This window comes from Anabas testudineus, chromosome 10, assembly GCF_900324465.2.
Source record: "Anabas testudineus chromosome 10, fAnaTes1.2, whole genome shotgun sequence".
Classification (NCBI taxonomy): Eukaryota; Metazoa; Chordata; class Actinopteri; order Anabantiformes; family Anabantidae; genus Anabas; species Anabas testudineus.
The window spans coordinates 19,789,930-19,805,231 of record NC_046619.1 but is presented as its reverse complement, the minus strand read 5'-3'; the positions used below and the strand labels follow the sequence as shown (position 1 = coordinate 19,805,231).

At 41.0% G+C, this 15,302-nt stretch overlaps 1 protein-coding gene across 4 annotated transcripts in view; it reads right to left on the bottom strand.

The window, feature by feature from the left end:
- Positions 1 to 2,435, bottom strand: part of ldb2a (LIM domain binding 2a) — a 78,320-nt gene extending 75,885 nt beyond the window's left edge. For all 4 annotated transcript variants that reach the window (XM_026357152.1, XM_026357153.1, XM_026357154.1 and 1 more), the window contains exon 1: positions 2,168 to 2,435. In XM_026357152.1, coding sequence (XP_026212937.1) covers positions 2,168 to 2,299 — 132 coding nt within the window. In that variant the 5' untranslated portion in view covers positions 2,300 to 2,435. The remainder of the gene's footprint in view (positions 1 to 2,167) is intronic.
- Positions 2,436 to 15,302: the final 12,867 nt, after the last annotated feature.

Here is a 15,302-nt window from a genome sequence, read left to right as displayed (position 1 = left end):
TCACTTTTAAAGTCATCTTATAGGAGCTGAATTGAGCAGCAGCTTCAGTTATAACAGAAGCAGCAGAATGACCCTTTAGTTACTCTGTTTCAGGAAAAATATACAAATTCTTTGCACAGTTTTTCTTCCCAGGCAAGCAGACATCATATATTACCCTTTGTAAACGAGATTTCTATTACCAACTTTTTTTTACAATACATTTTCACATGCAATAGGTTTGTGTAAATTGATGGCTACAGTTTTGCATTCATGAGCATAATTACTATATAATTTCGTTAAAAGCCTGAACTGAGCTGTATGGCACATCTGGATGCAAACAAATTGCTAAACTCAAGTCATTTATTTCCCGCTATAAGATGCTACTTTTTCCTCATTATATGCACCACCTGCATTTTAATCAAACAATAACCACATTGCTAAAGAGAAGACATATTATACACTCCTGCTACTGACGAAAGAAAGAAAAAGACGAGGAGGAGGAGAAGGAAGATATGAACTCCAACAGGAACAAAAAACTAATTATATTATTATGCAATTATATAATTTGGACTAAATAGATGAAGGTAATGGATTAAACTGATGTCTGCCTATTTAATGTGTTTGTGTGCTCCTATGATGAAACGTATCCCTGTACAGTACACGTTCAACTGAATGTTGGGGCTGTATACACATGTTAACATGTGCGCATGACCTGTCACGTCTATGTGTGTGTGTGCGCGTGTACGTATGTGTGCGAGCGGGTGTGCACGGTGATTGCACTTGGTGTCTGGGTTTGTGTGGTATGGGAGTTGAGGTCCACTGGGGCTTGGACCACTCCGTATGAATAATGCATCAGACTGGGCCGCTGCATCTCAGCAACATTGCCTTGGTCTGCTTAAAGTTGCAAGTTCCTCTTTAGGAAAGTCAGCATCATTCTGCAAGCTGCTGCAGTAGCTCAGCTTGAAAACAGTATTTCCAAAATGACTCAAAACATTATTTTATCATTTAATGGAGATTTTTCTGAGATATTTTGAATAATGAATTTAGCAATAATCCCATGTTTTCCTACTCTTCAGCTTAGACGTTGTAGAATCTGCATTCTGTGCACTAAGCATTAATTAATTAGTATATATAAGTGGAAGTCTAATATTAATGATATAATGAAAATAACTGGTACAGTTTAGCTGCTAAAAGATGCACTACTGTGAATTTTGCCTGTGCTGGTGCTGTGCATGGTGGGTAGAACTTGACATGCTGGATGAACTTTTTATCTGCAGATTTACGCATTTGTGATCACAGAACAGATGCTGAAGACAGATGCCTGCTATATAATTCACAGTGGGATCACCAAAGGTTCAGTCTGAATGACACTGTACACTAGTTGAAGCATCAGGAAGCTGACGTGAAATTAAGTCACCCCATGCAATTATATGAGGATCCTATTAATATGCAATTAGGGTCTCTTTCATTGAGAAAACCCATGCACTCACGGGCTGATGAATCATAGATCAGAGGATATATTATTTTAATTTAACAGTTAACAGTGGGCAACTCTCCACATTCTTGTTGGGTTCGAGCTGCTGCAGTTTTTAACAGAGCACCCACAGTGCCAGTATGCAAAAAACAGGTGATATGTAAATGTATGCAAATATATCAGATGCACGTGAAAAACTTTGCCTCAGTCTCTACAGTCTGATATTGTTTCACTTCCTTTTCCTTTAAGTCCATTCTTGATGATGGTTACATGTAACTTTGTTTTAAAGTATTTATCAGATTCACAGTCTGGTTTCAGCAGCCTGTCCTTCAGGTGGGTCCCAGCTCCAATCACACCAGGTGACACTTAAGTCATGGATTTTAAGCCATGCACTCAGCTGGACACGTGAAAGCATGTCTGGTCCGAATCATCTTCTTTCTGTTTGAATTGCACATTTTAAGACTCATCTCTAAAACGGATCAGTGAAGACGCCGGAGCCTGTTTACTTTCCCCTCAGGAATGTTTGGCACTTTGGAATCGCATCCATATCTCCTGATTGACGGACCTACATACCGACCCGAGCCCCTCTCTGTCTGTGTCCAGCCTCTACATCCCTTCCCTCCTCCCCGCTCCGGACGTTCACAGCCCCAGCACCCTCATACCGGTACCGTGAACTAAACGGGACCGTTCGGCGGTTATAGCCGGTCGGCTCACCTCTGTGCGCGCCTGCAGCCGCTTGTTCATCTCGTAGATCCGATACTCTGGCTGGACCATGTAGGGCGAGTGTCTCCTGTAGAAGGGTCCGAACGGAGACGAGTAGAACGGGTCGTGGGTTGGGTTGGACATGGTGGCTCCTGGTGAGGCGCACGGCGCAATTTCAACATCCAGCGGGCACAGCAGCGCACATGGGAGTGCGATGCTCTCTGAAGACCCCCAATGGGAAGCAGTCGCTGTCGAGGCTGAGCTGCACTCTGCAAGTTGGCCTGCCTAGTTCGCTGCTATAGCGTGGTGCTGGAAGAGGAGGAGGGAGGGAGGGAGGAACAGAGGAGGGGGGATGGAGTGGGAGGGGGGCAGAATTGAAGAGGGGAGGAGGGAAGTCGTTTCCTGTTCCCTCAAGACCTACACTGAGTTTTGCACTCTTGCAAAGTTCAATAAGATCTCTGCGTGCACTTGTGTGCGTGTGTTTCTTTGTGTTGTGCGTTCTCGGGTCTGAAGTGAGTCATTGTTTTAGTTTGACTGGAGCCCACTGATACTGGGACCATTTGAATCCAGTCATGTGTAACATAAAAACAGTCTGGACACACACAGGCTGTATTTTACCATCATCCACTTTTAATCAGCATATAAGCGGTTTTATAGAGTGATGAGTCCTGATCATGGTCTTTCACACAGATCACTAAATTAACTACAGTCTCTCTGACATAACAAAACTACTAGTATTTGACTAAATACCCATTACAAATGTCACCTCCTGTAATATTTTAACACGCTTTTGTGCTTCCATGCACAGTTAAATCCCCAAAAAAGAGCTGTCAGTCCTCTGTAGACCTGGGTCAAGTGTCTTCAGTGTTAATATTCTTTAAAACAGCAGGAGAACGACTTCAGTTTGCCTGTTGCAAAAATAACTCCAGCTGCTTTTATGATAGTGATTGAAACAGTCTAAAGGAGTTAGTATAAAAAAGGTCTTTTAAGTCTAAAAGTATTTCAGAGTTAAAGGTCTAAAGACTCTGTGACTGATGAGAGAACCCACAACATGCTCAGACTCTCATAAACAGTTTATTTCATGTGTTCTGCTAATAACAGAATCTGTTGTGCAGCAGGTCGCAAAATTTGGGATTAAAGGAAGGTGGGTTCGCGTTGTCACTCGGATCTTTTCTGAGCTGAAACATGTATTTAAAACATGTCAGATGTGTGTGTTTTGTTTTTTTTTTTTACCAAATTCAGTAACTACACTTGAAACCACCACGAGAAAGAGGAACACATTTCTGATTTTGGCGCCATTCAGTGGCAGTGTCAAAAACGGCACTTCAGCAATTTACAAAACTCAAACGTGACAAACAAAAGCTTCTGTACTGCATCTGGATGTATAGTATATACTGTTAATCATTATGATACAGTAATGATTCTTATGTTACCATCAGGGATTAACCTTCAGGTTCCCATTAAATCCAGTGAAACCAGTATGATGGAGGAACATGTGCCACATGAGCACAAAAATGAATAAACAAAGTATTTTAATGGTGCAAATCTAAACAATGTGCTATCTTATTAATCCAGCGTTGTTTTCTAACTACTGTTTTGTAGTTATTTTCCACAATGATCATGCATTGTATGATTCCAAAGCAAGAAACACAAAAAAGAAATGAAACGTAAGTAAATTCACCTTTTCCACCTCGTGTATCTCTTACAGAATTATTAGCATCAGCAGATCATTTGTTGTTATAAACTAACTGATCAGAAAAGACCAGAATCTTTGAGTAATGTGTTTGTGATATTGTGAAAATGTTTGGTTTCCCCTATCTTTCCCTATGCTGAATTCTACTTCTCCTTCACTCATGGTGAATTCCTACATTTCCCAGAATTACACTGGACAGGCCAGAGTAATGGTGTCTGAACTTGTTGTATCTCATTTGGGCAGTAAAACTATTTAATCCATAGTGTAAATGATTATACATTAAACCACCTGTGATTAATCTAAATCCTGTAATATTTAACATATAACCATAAAACATTTTCATTGCATTTTTAAAATAAATCTGTTTCTGACCACACTCTTGTATTGCTTATCATATAGTGCATAAATTATTATTTAACTGTATTTAACAAATGCAAGCGACACAACATAGACAGTTCAAATTGATTGGACAATGTTCCAAGCAACATACGTCAATATCTTCATTTCAGACACAAACACGATGTATTAAAAATCTTTTTTTGGCACAACGGTTAAGATTTCCTCCATGTTCTCCTCCGTGACAGATTAGGCTCAGGCTGCAAAGTAGCCACAAGAATCTAAAAATAAACAGACACTCAGACCAGCCGTAACGTTGCAACCGAATCTCACATTAACTACCCGCACTGGGAATTAATGAACAGCATTTATGAAGTCTGACTTTTAATCCAAAATGGCTGAATAGGGAGAGGCAGTCTGAATCGAGTGAGATAAAAGTTGTAATCCAAATGCCTCAGGCATGCGGTCGGGTAATTAAAAAAAAAGTTAGAAAAATCTATTAATAAACCTTTAATTAAAAACTACATTTTTAATATCTCAAGACCTTTTCAATTGACATTTCTAACAGGATTTGGTTGCTCGCCTAAAGCGCTTACCACTCAAGTGTGGCTGCAACACAGTACATTGAAGTGAACAGCTCATTTAACAGATTTCAATATCAACTTGGTTTTATTGTGCAGATGAACGTAAACAGGACTTGTAGGGCAGTGCAACATGTGAGGTTGTACTGCCCACTGATTCACACGATGCCCAGTAGAGAGTCTTCTTATAAACAGGCTGCACAGACTGACGTGAACATCTTCTTATTCAGCCCACACTGAATCTTCTTATGTCTTCTACGGCTCTACACAAACTACATTCAAAACTTGGATTGAAAATCAGATGATTTTAGATTAACTGCTTTTTTTGTTTGTTTGTTTGTTTGTTTAACAACAAATTTTATGAAATGATTGTTTGATCATTACAAACACATGTTACTTTTATGAGACTTTATTGGATCATGTTGGACTGATGTAACAATGACATAGTTAGTGAGCCAGTCATCTACAGACCCAGGGTTGGTAGTTTGATTTCTGGCCACACGTTGCAGACTCTGAACACCGAACCTCGTGGTCTTAAAAAGGTTTATGTCTCCAGCAAACAATAATTGGTTTGGGAAAAAGTGCTGTAGACACAGTAGAGAAACTGTAAAGTATTTACCAACAAACAAACAAACACATTTTAGTCTTTTTGCAGAAACTGACAACTAGGAAAAGCAGAATGATGAAAGCTTAATGATTTTAATGGACCACTTAAAGCACTGTCTGCTTTAGGATCCAAAGTGACAAGATGATGACTAGAACCACCATGTGCACGTTTGAGTCCTGTGATGGAGCTTGAGCTGCTCTGATGGTGTTTTAATCACTTTCAACTGGATCAATCAAACTTTCAGACTCACATGTGGCACACTGTAAAAGAAAGTGAGGATTTCTGAAGTGAACTGACGTAGATAACGCAGCATGTACAATATTACCTTAAGAAAGCTGCACAGCCAATTAATGCTGTTTTACTCGTTAATCACTGATGGTCTTTTACAGAACTGGTCTTTTACTGGATGATCATTATCACTCTGGGGTGGGAGTGTTTTCTGTTCTGACCTTCCTTTCCGCGCTTTGCATTTTTCTCTCTGCAGAAGGTTTAGTAAACCGAGTAGCAGAATTAACAGTTTTATTTTGCAGCTATTAATTAACTCTAGTCTGTTTTCTCTTTGTGGAGGAGGGCTTGTTTCAGTGCTGTTCAAATGATAAAAATGTTCTTAATTTATGAGTGCCGTACTTTGTTTTTACATACTGTTGAGTATTTATGTTTTACTTCTCTTCACACCAGGCTTTTTTCCGCCCTCAGGGACAAGAAAGTTGAATTGAATTCATTTCAGCTGAACTGCACTGAATAGGAAACCAAATGTACCTTGAGAGTTTGTACCGTTGTATCCTGTGCGTGTTTTGCTGAATGTTTCAAACCTCGACCATTTGTTAAATGCACCAAATGCATCAAGGATGAAGAAGGGGACGTGCTTTTAGTTGTGAAACAGCAAGGTGAGGGAGACAAAACACTTGTGGATGAGAATGGAAATGGGTCAGGACACATATAGACACTCTGCTTCTGCTGGGTTCCCTCTTGGTGTTACTATGGTAACATACCCTATCTCCCTACCTACCTACCTGCCTTCAGCACAAACTACACACCCTTGCAGCCGTGCTACAGGTTTTGCACCTGAACGCACCGATGCTGCTCCTGTTCGGTAGAACCCGGAACACGGCTTATCCTGTTTCACAGCAGAGCATGAAAATATAAAGTTGTATCTGTGTTTGATGTGGCTGCTGCTGCCGGTGTAAACAATCATTTGCCTTCTTTTTTTTTCCAGAGTGAAACGTGCCAACATGCAAAATGTTTGTGATATTTTGAAGCTGGGACAAAGAGTTTGATTGTGTTTTTATTTAAAAGAGAGCTTGTGATTGACAAGCGACTGATGAAACTTAAGAGGTGGCTAAAAATAGAGCAGATTGTCACAATGCAAACTGTTAGGAATGCAAATAAAGTGCTGGTCTCTGAGAAAGTAAAGCTAACGCTGACCATGACCACATTCCAGGAGGTGGTGGACTCGGCTAAAAGTAAAAACTTGCAAATTCAACTGTGAACACTGGAAAGTGTGTCCCCTATTTTCAGCACACAACTGTTTTCCAAATATGGATGAAATATACCCCGGATGCCGGCGCAGCAACTCAACTTCTATGGTGGAATCTCATTAGCATCGTAATAGCTTCCAGGCTCATTTGCATTTTGCCGTGAGTGATTTTTTTTTTTCCTTTCTTTCCTCTTCACTGCTGGATGGAATAATAATATAAAAAAAAAGAAGTAAAACTTTGAAGCACTATATTTTATTTCATTATTTAAGTTAAACAAATTGTAATTGAAAAGCACTTTTCAGTTATGCTATTTCCTCATACCAGTGACAAATGAGTCTTACAGTCGTGTCAAGCAATTACGGGAAGACACACAAAACTACAAACTAATATTTGCACACAGGGATGGCAAATTAGTGTAAATAGATTAATACAAGAAGTAGAGGCTTTTATTTCTATTTCAGAAATAGTCTGTGTGTGCAAAGGTGTTTAAAATCTTATTTGCACCAATATACTGAGCTCTAGTGGTGGAGTGACACGACATGAAGCCATTATTGAGCTTATAGTCACCAAAAACTCAAGGAAATGATAGAGAATACACACATGCGAGTTGAAAAAATGCCAAACTACATATTTAAATTGATTAACCAGGCTTTTGTGAAACCTGCAGCAGCTTTTAACAAGATGGAAACACGTCTCTGAGTTGAATACAAGGATCCTGCTCGCACTGCAGCTTGTTTGACATCCACACTCTTCTTTTCTTATGCTGAATTTTTGCAGCAAAGCAGCTCAGCGAGCAAGGAGTTAATATTTTCAACCACTTCTGCCTCTGACACACACACACACACACACACACACACACACATGCACGCTCATATCCCCACAACCCATCACCCCTGATGACACTCAGACTCGCGCACACTCCCACGCACACACACACACATGCACACACAAACCCATAATTCCCAACTCCTCCTCCCCCTCTCCCTCCTCACCCACCGCCTCCTCCTGCCTCCCTAGGCTCACCCTCCCCCCTCCTCATCCTCCTCCATTCTCCATCTCTGCCCCCCCCCCCCTCCACCCCCCCTCTTCCTCCACCACCACCACCACCACCACCCCCCCTCAGGTCAGTTAATAAGCGAGCCTGAGCCTGTGCCTCAGCTTGGCTGTCTGGAGGACATGCAGAGCAGTGTCTCCTGGGAATTGGCTCATGCAGAATGCTGCTCCGCCGAGAGAATGGAATTTTACCCTCGCTAGGGCTCCCAGCCGCACCGCACAGCAGGAAACCTGACAGACACACACCCACACATGTGCACACACGAGCATGCACGCCAACACGTGCTGCAAAATCAGCACACAAACATCCTCACATGCACACAATCGCCACGGTCCCAGGAGTGTATTTCCTGAGACGTCTCCCAATTCCTTTAAGTAAAGTGACCACAACCTAAGAAAAACACTTATTTTTCCCCCTGAATCATCAAGAAGCCATCATTAACTTAATGGCGACACAGTCTTTGGGGATATGCGGGGATAGCCTGCGTGGCACAAAAGCCTCCATTTCACTCCAGCAAATGTAAACACACACGGTTCCAAACGCAGGGACATCAGTGGGTACAATGCTGCTAATGAGTTGCCCCGTAGATTTAGAAACAGTGGCTTTTCTACACTTCTGTCTCAACTTCAAGTATTGAGAAAGTCACCCCCCCACCACCACCACCACCTCCTCCTCATCCTCCTCCTCTTCTTTCACTCCTCCTCAAATCCACAGCTCCATCTATCGGTGTCTCTGTGCTACATGCTAAAGGCTGTGAGGTGATGGAGAATAAACGCTGGAGCACAGGAAGGGATTCAGTCGGATGGTGTAATCAGCACTCCAGTGGGAAGGGAACTACTTTGTGTTTCATGTAAATTAAAGAGAGAATGGGTGAAGAAGCAGGATGATGTGTGAAAACATGCTAGAAGCATTTAAGAACGAGAAGACGTATTGACACAGAAGCAAAGAAACAATCCAGGTTTTCTCTGGGTGACCTTTAGCCCTTAGTTTGGTTTTGTAAACTGAATGTTTTTTTCCATTCAAAACGTCTGTAAATGTGACCTATTTGGTTTTCGAGACTGTGTTTCGGGACAAAATGACAGAGGTCTGATGAATCATGTTGCAGAGCCATACTGAGAATGATTCATGCCTTCAACAGGATTGTATTTACTCAGGAAAAAAACAATACTCATATGTACACAACAAGCAGGCAGAGCAGAGAAATCTGCTTCTGCTGATGTGTTTTTCAAATTCTGTATTTAATCACAGTATGGGAAGGTGAAGGGTGACTTCAGCATTAGTGATTATGCTGTTTTTTTCTCTTCTTGATGAGATTTAGCTGAGTAAATGGAGATAGGATCCAATCCCATTTCCCTTGGTCGTGGACATGAGCGCCAACAGGAGGAATCCCACCACCTTCATGTGTAGATTACCTCCACTATTCCAATGGGATTAGCAGTCACAGATTGTAAACCGGTGTCGCAGCAGGATTGAATTGTTCACAGACAAGACCCCATCCCGGTTCCTCGCTGTCAAACAAAAACGTGGGAGAGCTTGGCTCGGCAGACATCTTTGAATGAGAGTCAATTACAGGCGGTGTTCAATGTGGTTTGGACCTAATCGTAAACATGACAGTTCTTATTTTTCTCTACTTCTTCTTGCCCCAACAAGGAAATATAATCCAAGAAAATAATATTTACAAAGGAGGCGATATGAGGTGTACTGTAGAGACACACACCCTAATTGTAAATGAGATTTTTTTTCAAACTAAATGTTATTCTCCACCCCCAAATACACCATGACGGTGGTGGAAAAAATTGTGGAAATGGTGAAAGAAAGAGAGAAAGAAAACCATTTAGACACACACACACAGCCACAACCTTCAATGAGCACCTCTACATGAAATGCTGAAGCCAAGGTAGCATTTACCCACAATGAAAACATGTCAAACACTTTACATAGAACATCTTCCCACACTTTTTGCATTGTAAATATTTCCCATCTGCACGGTTTGTCGGGTATAGCACATGGAGGTTATACCATTATACATTTTTCTCCTTCTCTCTCGTGGAGCACCTCGGTCTGTCTCAGCACTGGCTGTTTGTAGTGCAGCAAGCCGAGGCAGCAGCGCTCTCTTTGGGATTTAGCCTTTCAAAAGTCCTCGTCAGATTTGCAGCGCAGACGTACTTCTGCTGCCTGCCGCCCCCACATCTCCCCATCCCTCTAACCACCACCCCTCCCCTCTCCTCCCCCATCAACCTCCTTCCCCTCTCTCTTCTCTCTGCTCACTCTGCTGCAGATGTTTTGGATATATTTTCTTAGTGAGGAAGCTGCGTCAACTGCCAAGTGCCGACAAAATGCCCCTCGGTCGTCTCTCCTGCAGTTGGTGAGGCGGCGGTGGGGCCGGCCAACAGTTGGTGAGCTAGACGCTGGCGTGAATGGCGGCCAACATTCCTCAGACAGAGAGAGGTCATGCAGAGGTTAGATCCACTGGCTCCCAATCTGAACGTATCAGGATCCTAATCACCCAACCTGTAAGCAGCAGTGAGCGAACACTGGAACCCTGTTATGAATAAAATGATTAGAAGAAATGGTCCCATCACAGTGGTGGTTTGCTGTGTTCTGCCACTCAGGGCTGCATTGTTTGTGGGTTTTGGTTTTGCAGCACACTGTGGCAAACATTTACTGAAGGGATTCCACCTTCAGTTTGGCTGGACCGGCCAGCTCATTAGCCTCGTGGCTCTGTGGCGAAGCATCACAACAACTCAGGTGCAAAACTTATTTTAAAAATAAATAAATAAAGAAAACAAAGAAAAAATAAAAAAGAGGAAATTGGTGTTGTCACAACACAACTCTGTGTGTTCCCTCTCTACGCAGCAAATCCCCCAGTTTTCAAGTGTTGATTGTTCAGCGACAATTATTCTGAGTGTTGATTATTCATTCATACAGAGGCTGTGGAGACTGTTCCAAACTATCTGAAAGTGTTAAATTAAGTCTGATGGGGATGGATTTATAAGTGTTAACACTGACAGTGTTTCAGTTTTAATAGATTCATTCCAACTATGTGAACAGTGGATCAGATTTTTCACTTATTGGCATCATAATAGTGTTCAAACAGTATTTTCTGCACTATTTTATCAATGTTCATTTATCCATATATAACTGTTTCTGTCAAATGTTTGATTTCAGCTGTGTCAGCACCTCTTTAGAGTCTAATCACAATCCAGAAACTTACTTCTTGTTCTCATTTATTGGATTCAGAACCAAATACACCAGTTTGGTTTCACTGTGCACGTGTCCAAAACCATTTTAGCATCAAAACAAAATCACCCTCTGGTGTCTGGTTACCTAACTGTAACAAATTAAAAATCATTAACACATTACTTTGAGCGAAATCGAGCCAAAAAAGCTAAACTTCATTTAACAAATCAAGGTGTTTAAGAGATTTCTTGGAGAAGATGAAGAACGTGCAAGTGCAGAAAGAAAGAAACAGTTTTAAAATGTGGAGGAGGTGAACGGGTAATTATTGTCTCATTATGGAGCCTGAATATCTGATATTTTATCTGTGTTTTGCTTTTAGAAATAAAACATCTGTGTCTTTCATAGGTGAGCTAATCAACACATCTGGCATATTTGAGTCAAGAAACATCTGCATATCTTAGTCAACATCCATATATGAATAAGTGAGTTAAAAAACATCTGTATCTAGCACAACACCACCAGCAACATCTGTATTTATGCTTCTATAGGCCTTTTAATCTAAGATACTTTGCTTAATTAAATGTATTAGTGAGTTAAACAGTGATCGTGCGTCTGATTTGTTGCTTTATCAATATAATTCTGCAGCACATCTAACCAACAACCATTTTCTGTGGAGGACGTGGCTGATGGGAGACCAAACTTGATGTTCAGGAGAGAAAGAAAGAAAAATAGCTGGCTGTGCTGCTACCATCCCCCATCTCGTAGGCATGGCAGCAGCCTCGCACATTCGCCTGCACACACACACACACACACACACACACACACACACACACGATTGCTCACGGACGCACACAAATACACACGCATACAAAGCACACATACATAAACTCTCACACACACACACATACATGCACAGCCCATCTCTTTCTGCTACCTGATGTGAGGCAGAGAGAATATTCCAGAAACCAAACACAATGAATGTTCTTCTGCTATTCATACAAAACAGAAAATCACGCTGTGCTGGTCCTAATTCAAATTAAATCCGCGCATGTATTTAAAGCTGCTGTTTAGTCTTATGGATCAATTTTAAACTGCTAGGGAGGAAAAAAATAGAGTGGGTAGGGAAAAAAAAGTTTATGGTATAGCTTCAGAGCTGAATAAATAAATAGTTTTAAGAGCCAGACTGGAGCAGGGTTTGAAAGCAGAGAGCAGCCGTGGGGATCTGTGGTGCTCCTGCTTCCTGCCCCGCACCTTCATCACACGGCACACACAGACGCTCAGGCATGGCTAATTCATTTTTGGATGCACAGGGTTATTTCCCGGAAATTTGATGAGATTTCAACAATGTTTTAATTATCTGAACATCCATTTGTGTAAATATAGTTCTTTTCAATGGTGCGACTATAACGAGGCACATTCAGGATCGGTCTGTGCTCTGTTTCAGTGTGTTTAGGTGCGACCAGGTCTGCTGGACTGTCTGTCAGCAGGGCTAAATCATGTATTTTAACTTAGCTCTTATCTTTATTAAGGGTTTAATCATATTTTATATGTTTTTTGCATGGGTGTTTTGTTTTTCATAATGCTGATTTACACACAGAATTATAACCTGTTGTCATTTACAGTTTGAAACACAACAACACAAAAACAAAACTAGTTTAAATTCTCTATGTAACATTGCCAGAGATAAAGATAAGAGATCAAGATACTGCAGAAGTCCTACAAAGCTGTTATTACTTCAATTAAGTCTTTACTGGACAACCTGGTTAACAGTTTGAAGTGCCTGCTATATACAAGCCTAAAATTATTGCAATAATTACTGTCACTACTACTTTTATTCGTGTCTATATCAGAAAGTTGTGTTTCAACTTTGATAGAAGTTTGTATTTCTGTAACTTTCTGTGTACAAATCTCTCTTTGGTGTACAGTTTGTGTGTCCTCCTACTGAGTCTGTGTGGGATTCCTCCCACAGTCCACAAACTTGCAGGTCAGGTGAAGTAAAAAACATAAAAACCTCTAAAGTGGCTGCAGGCTTGTGCGTATTGATGTAGTATGTACGTGTACTACCATGCACACACATCTGTAGCACTTTTTAACATTTGTACAAAGAATATTCATATTTAATAAATGCTAACAAAACATTAATAAACATTTAGACCTAAAGTTAACAATGACATATTCCTACATCAGTTACTTCACTAACACTATGGACCTTTTAATGATACTTACTTCTAGTTTATTATGAATATCTCTTTTCCAATGAGTACCTTGAGTATCAATTGCAATCTTCAGTCTAAGCAGATTGAAACTGAGCTTTGCTTTGTTAAGCGTTATAATTTTTATTTATAACAAGACACAGGAAGTTTAGTAGAGTGACTCTTTCTAAACTCACATTGATGTGTATAAAACATTATAATCATCCATGTGATCCATTAATATTTGATAGAACTTTTTCTCCAACATTTTAAACAGTGAGTTTTATCACTGTTGGAGTTGAACTTCTGCAAATACAGTTTCTATAAAAAGTACTGCATTCACCCCACTTGTAGGTTTTCACCCTTAATTGCTTTACAAAATATGATCATGACCCCACAAACTACATCATGGAGTCAAAATAAAAGTCAGAGGATGGATACGATACTGGATTCTGGTGGCTGCATAGCATCTGGCTCAGACGACGGTCACCTACAGAGTGGTCAAGTCAACAGCACCTTCCTAATCCAGGTCTATAATCGCTCTCTCTCCCTGCGCCCTGCCAGCAAATGGTATCTAGTGGCCCCCACGCCACTCCGAAAAAGATCCCAATCAAAGATTTTCAGTTCAGTGGTCCCACCATGGTTAACTCTGCTTAATCCCAGTTTTCACAACACGGTTTAAAAAAAATAAAACTCTTTCTTATCATGACAATTTTGCACCATTATTATTATTTTTTAAAAACCATCTGCAACAAAATTAAATGTAAATTATCATCAACACATCGTCCCTAACGTGAAGCACAGTGGTTGGACAGGAACAAGGCTGTTTACTTTTTAAAGACAACTTTAAAGAGCTTGAGCAGTTTTTTAGGGAGTAATGTGGAAACATGTTCACGTCCAAATGTGCAAAACTGAATCACATGCATCTACACAGGCTCAATGCTCGAATTATTAGCAAAGCCTCTAATAAATACTGAGCTGTAGGGGGTGAATACTTATGCAATCACTTATTTTCTCTTTTATAATTGTAAACTGAGCTTGCTCAAACTGCAGATTGCTCCTCTGCAGGTTGTGTCCTCGTCACCTTTTGTTAAAACCGCCCTGTCCGTAGAGGTTCGCGCCCATTATGTTCCAGAGCTTTTAACTATCAACAGCCAACTGGACTCACACATCACGGCTCCCAGTTTAATTTATCCCTGCTGTTTACCTCGCCAGGCTCAGCCAGTGTCCTTGTATCATCTACAGTCCCCACACAATGCCTTTCCTTCAGGGTTTGTGTAATTGACAACATCCCAAAGACAATCAATAGTGCTGGACTGGGTACTATCTCCAGGCCCGCTCATTTCTGGACTTTGCATCAGCTGAAACCATTTGCTGGGATCTGGTCTCACCAGCATCCAGGTGTAACATGGGAATGGATATCTGTTTGAATAGAAGCCCAAAGCTTCTGGCAAGATCAATGCCAATCAATGCTCAGGCCAGGGCACCAGATGAATCGCTTCCCTTAAAGAAGAAGGAACCATTCATTCTTTCTTTTGAAGTTTTCATGCCTTCAATCAACTTGTGCAACGTGTTTCCCCCTAAAACAACGCGAAGAGCTAAAAGTTTAGATTTTTTTTTAAGACTGTGGGAGGCATGGGGGTTTAGGGGTGTTCTCTAATGAGCACTATAGAGCTGGTACAGCCACGTCAGAATGAGAGGAAACAGACCTCCCACTAAATATGAATACCAGAAAGATGCAAATGTACTCAACAGTGAATTTATTATTCTGAATATGTTCAGAAACAAAGGGCTCGGGAAAACAGAGGGAGTGAAAGCGAACAGCTCCCCTCCGCTCCTCACTGCCTGAAAATAAATAAAAAAAGGGAGACAGGGAGAAAGGAGAGGATGGAAGAGAGATGGAGAGGGAGGGGTATGAAAAAAGAGGCAGAGCACGAGAGAGAGAGAGAGAGAGAGAGAGAGAGGAAAAATCCTGGGCCCTGTTTCTTGTATTTTTTTTTTTTTTTTTAAGCAATGGCATCCTGTG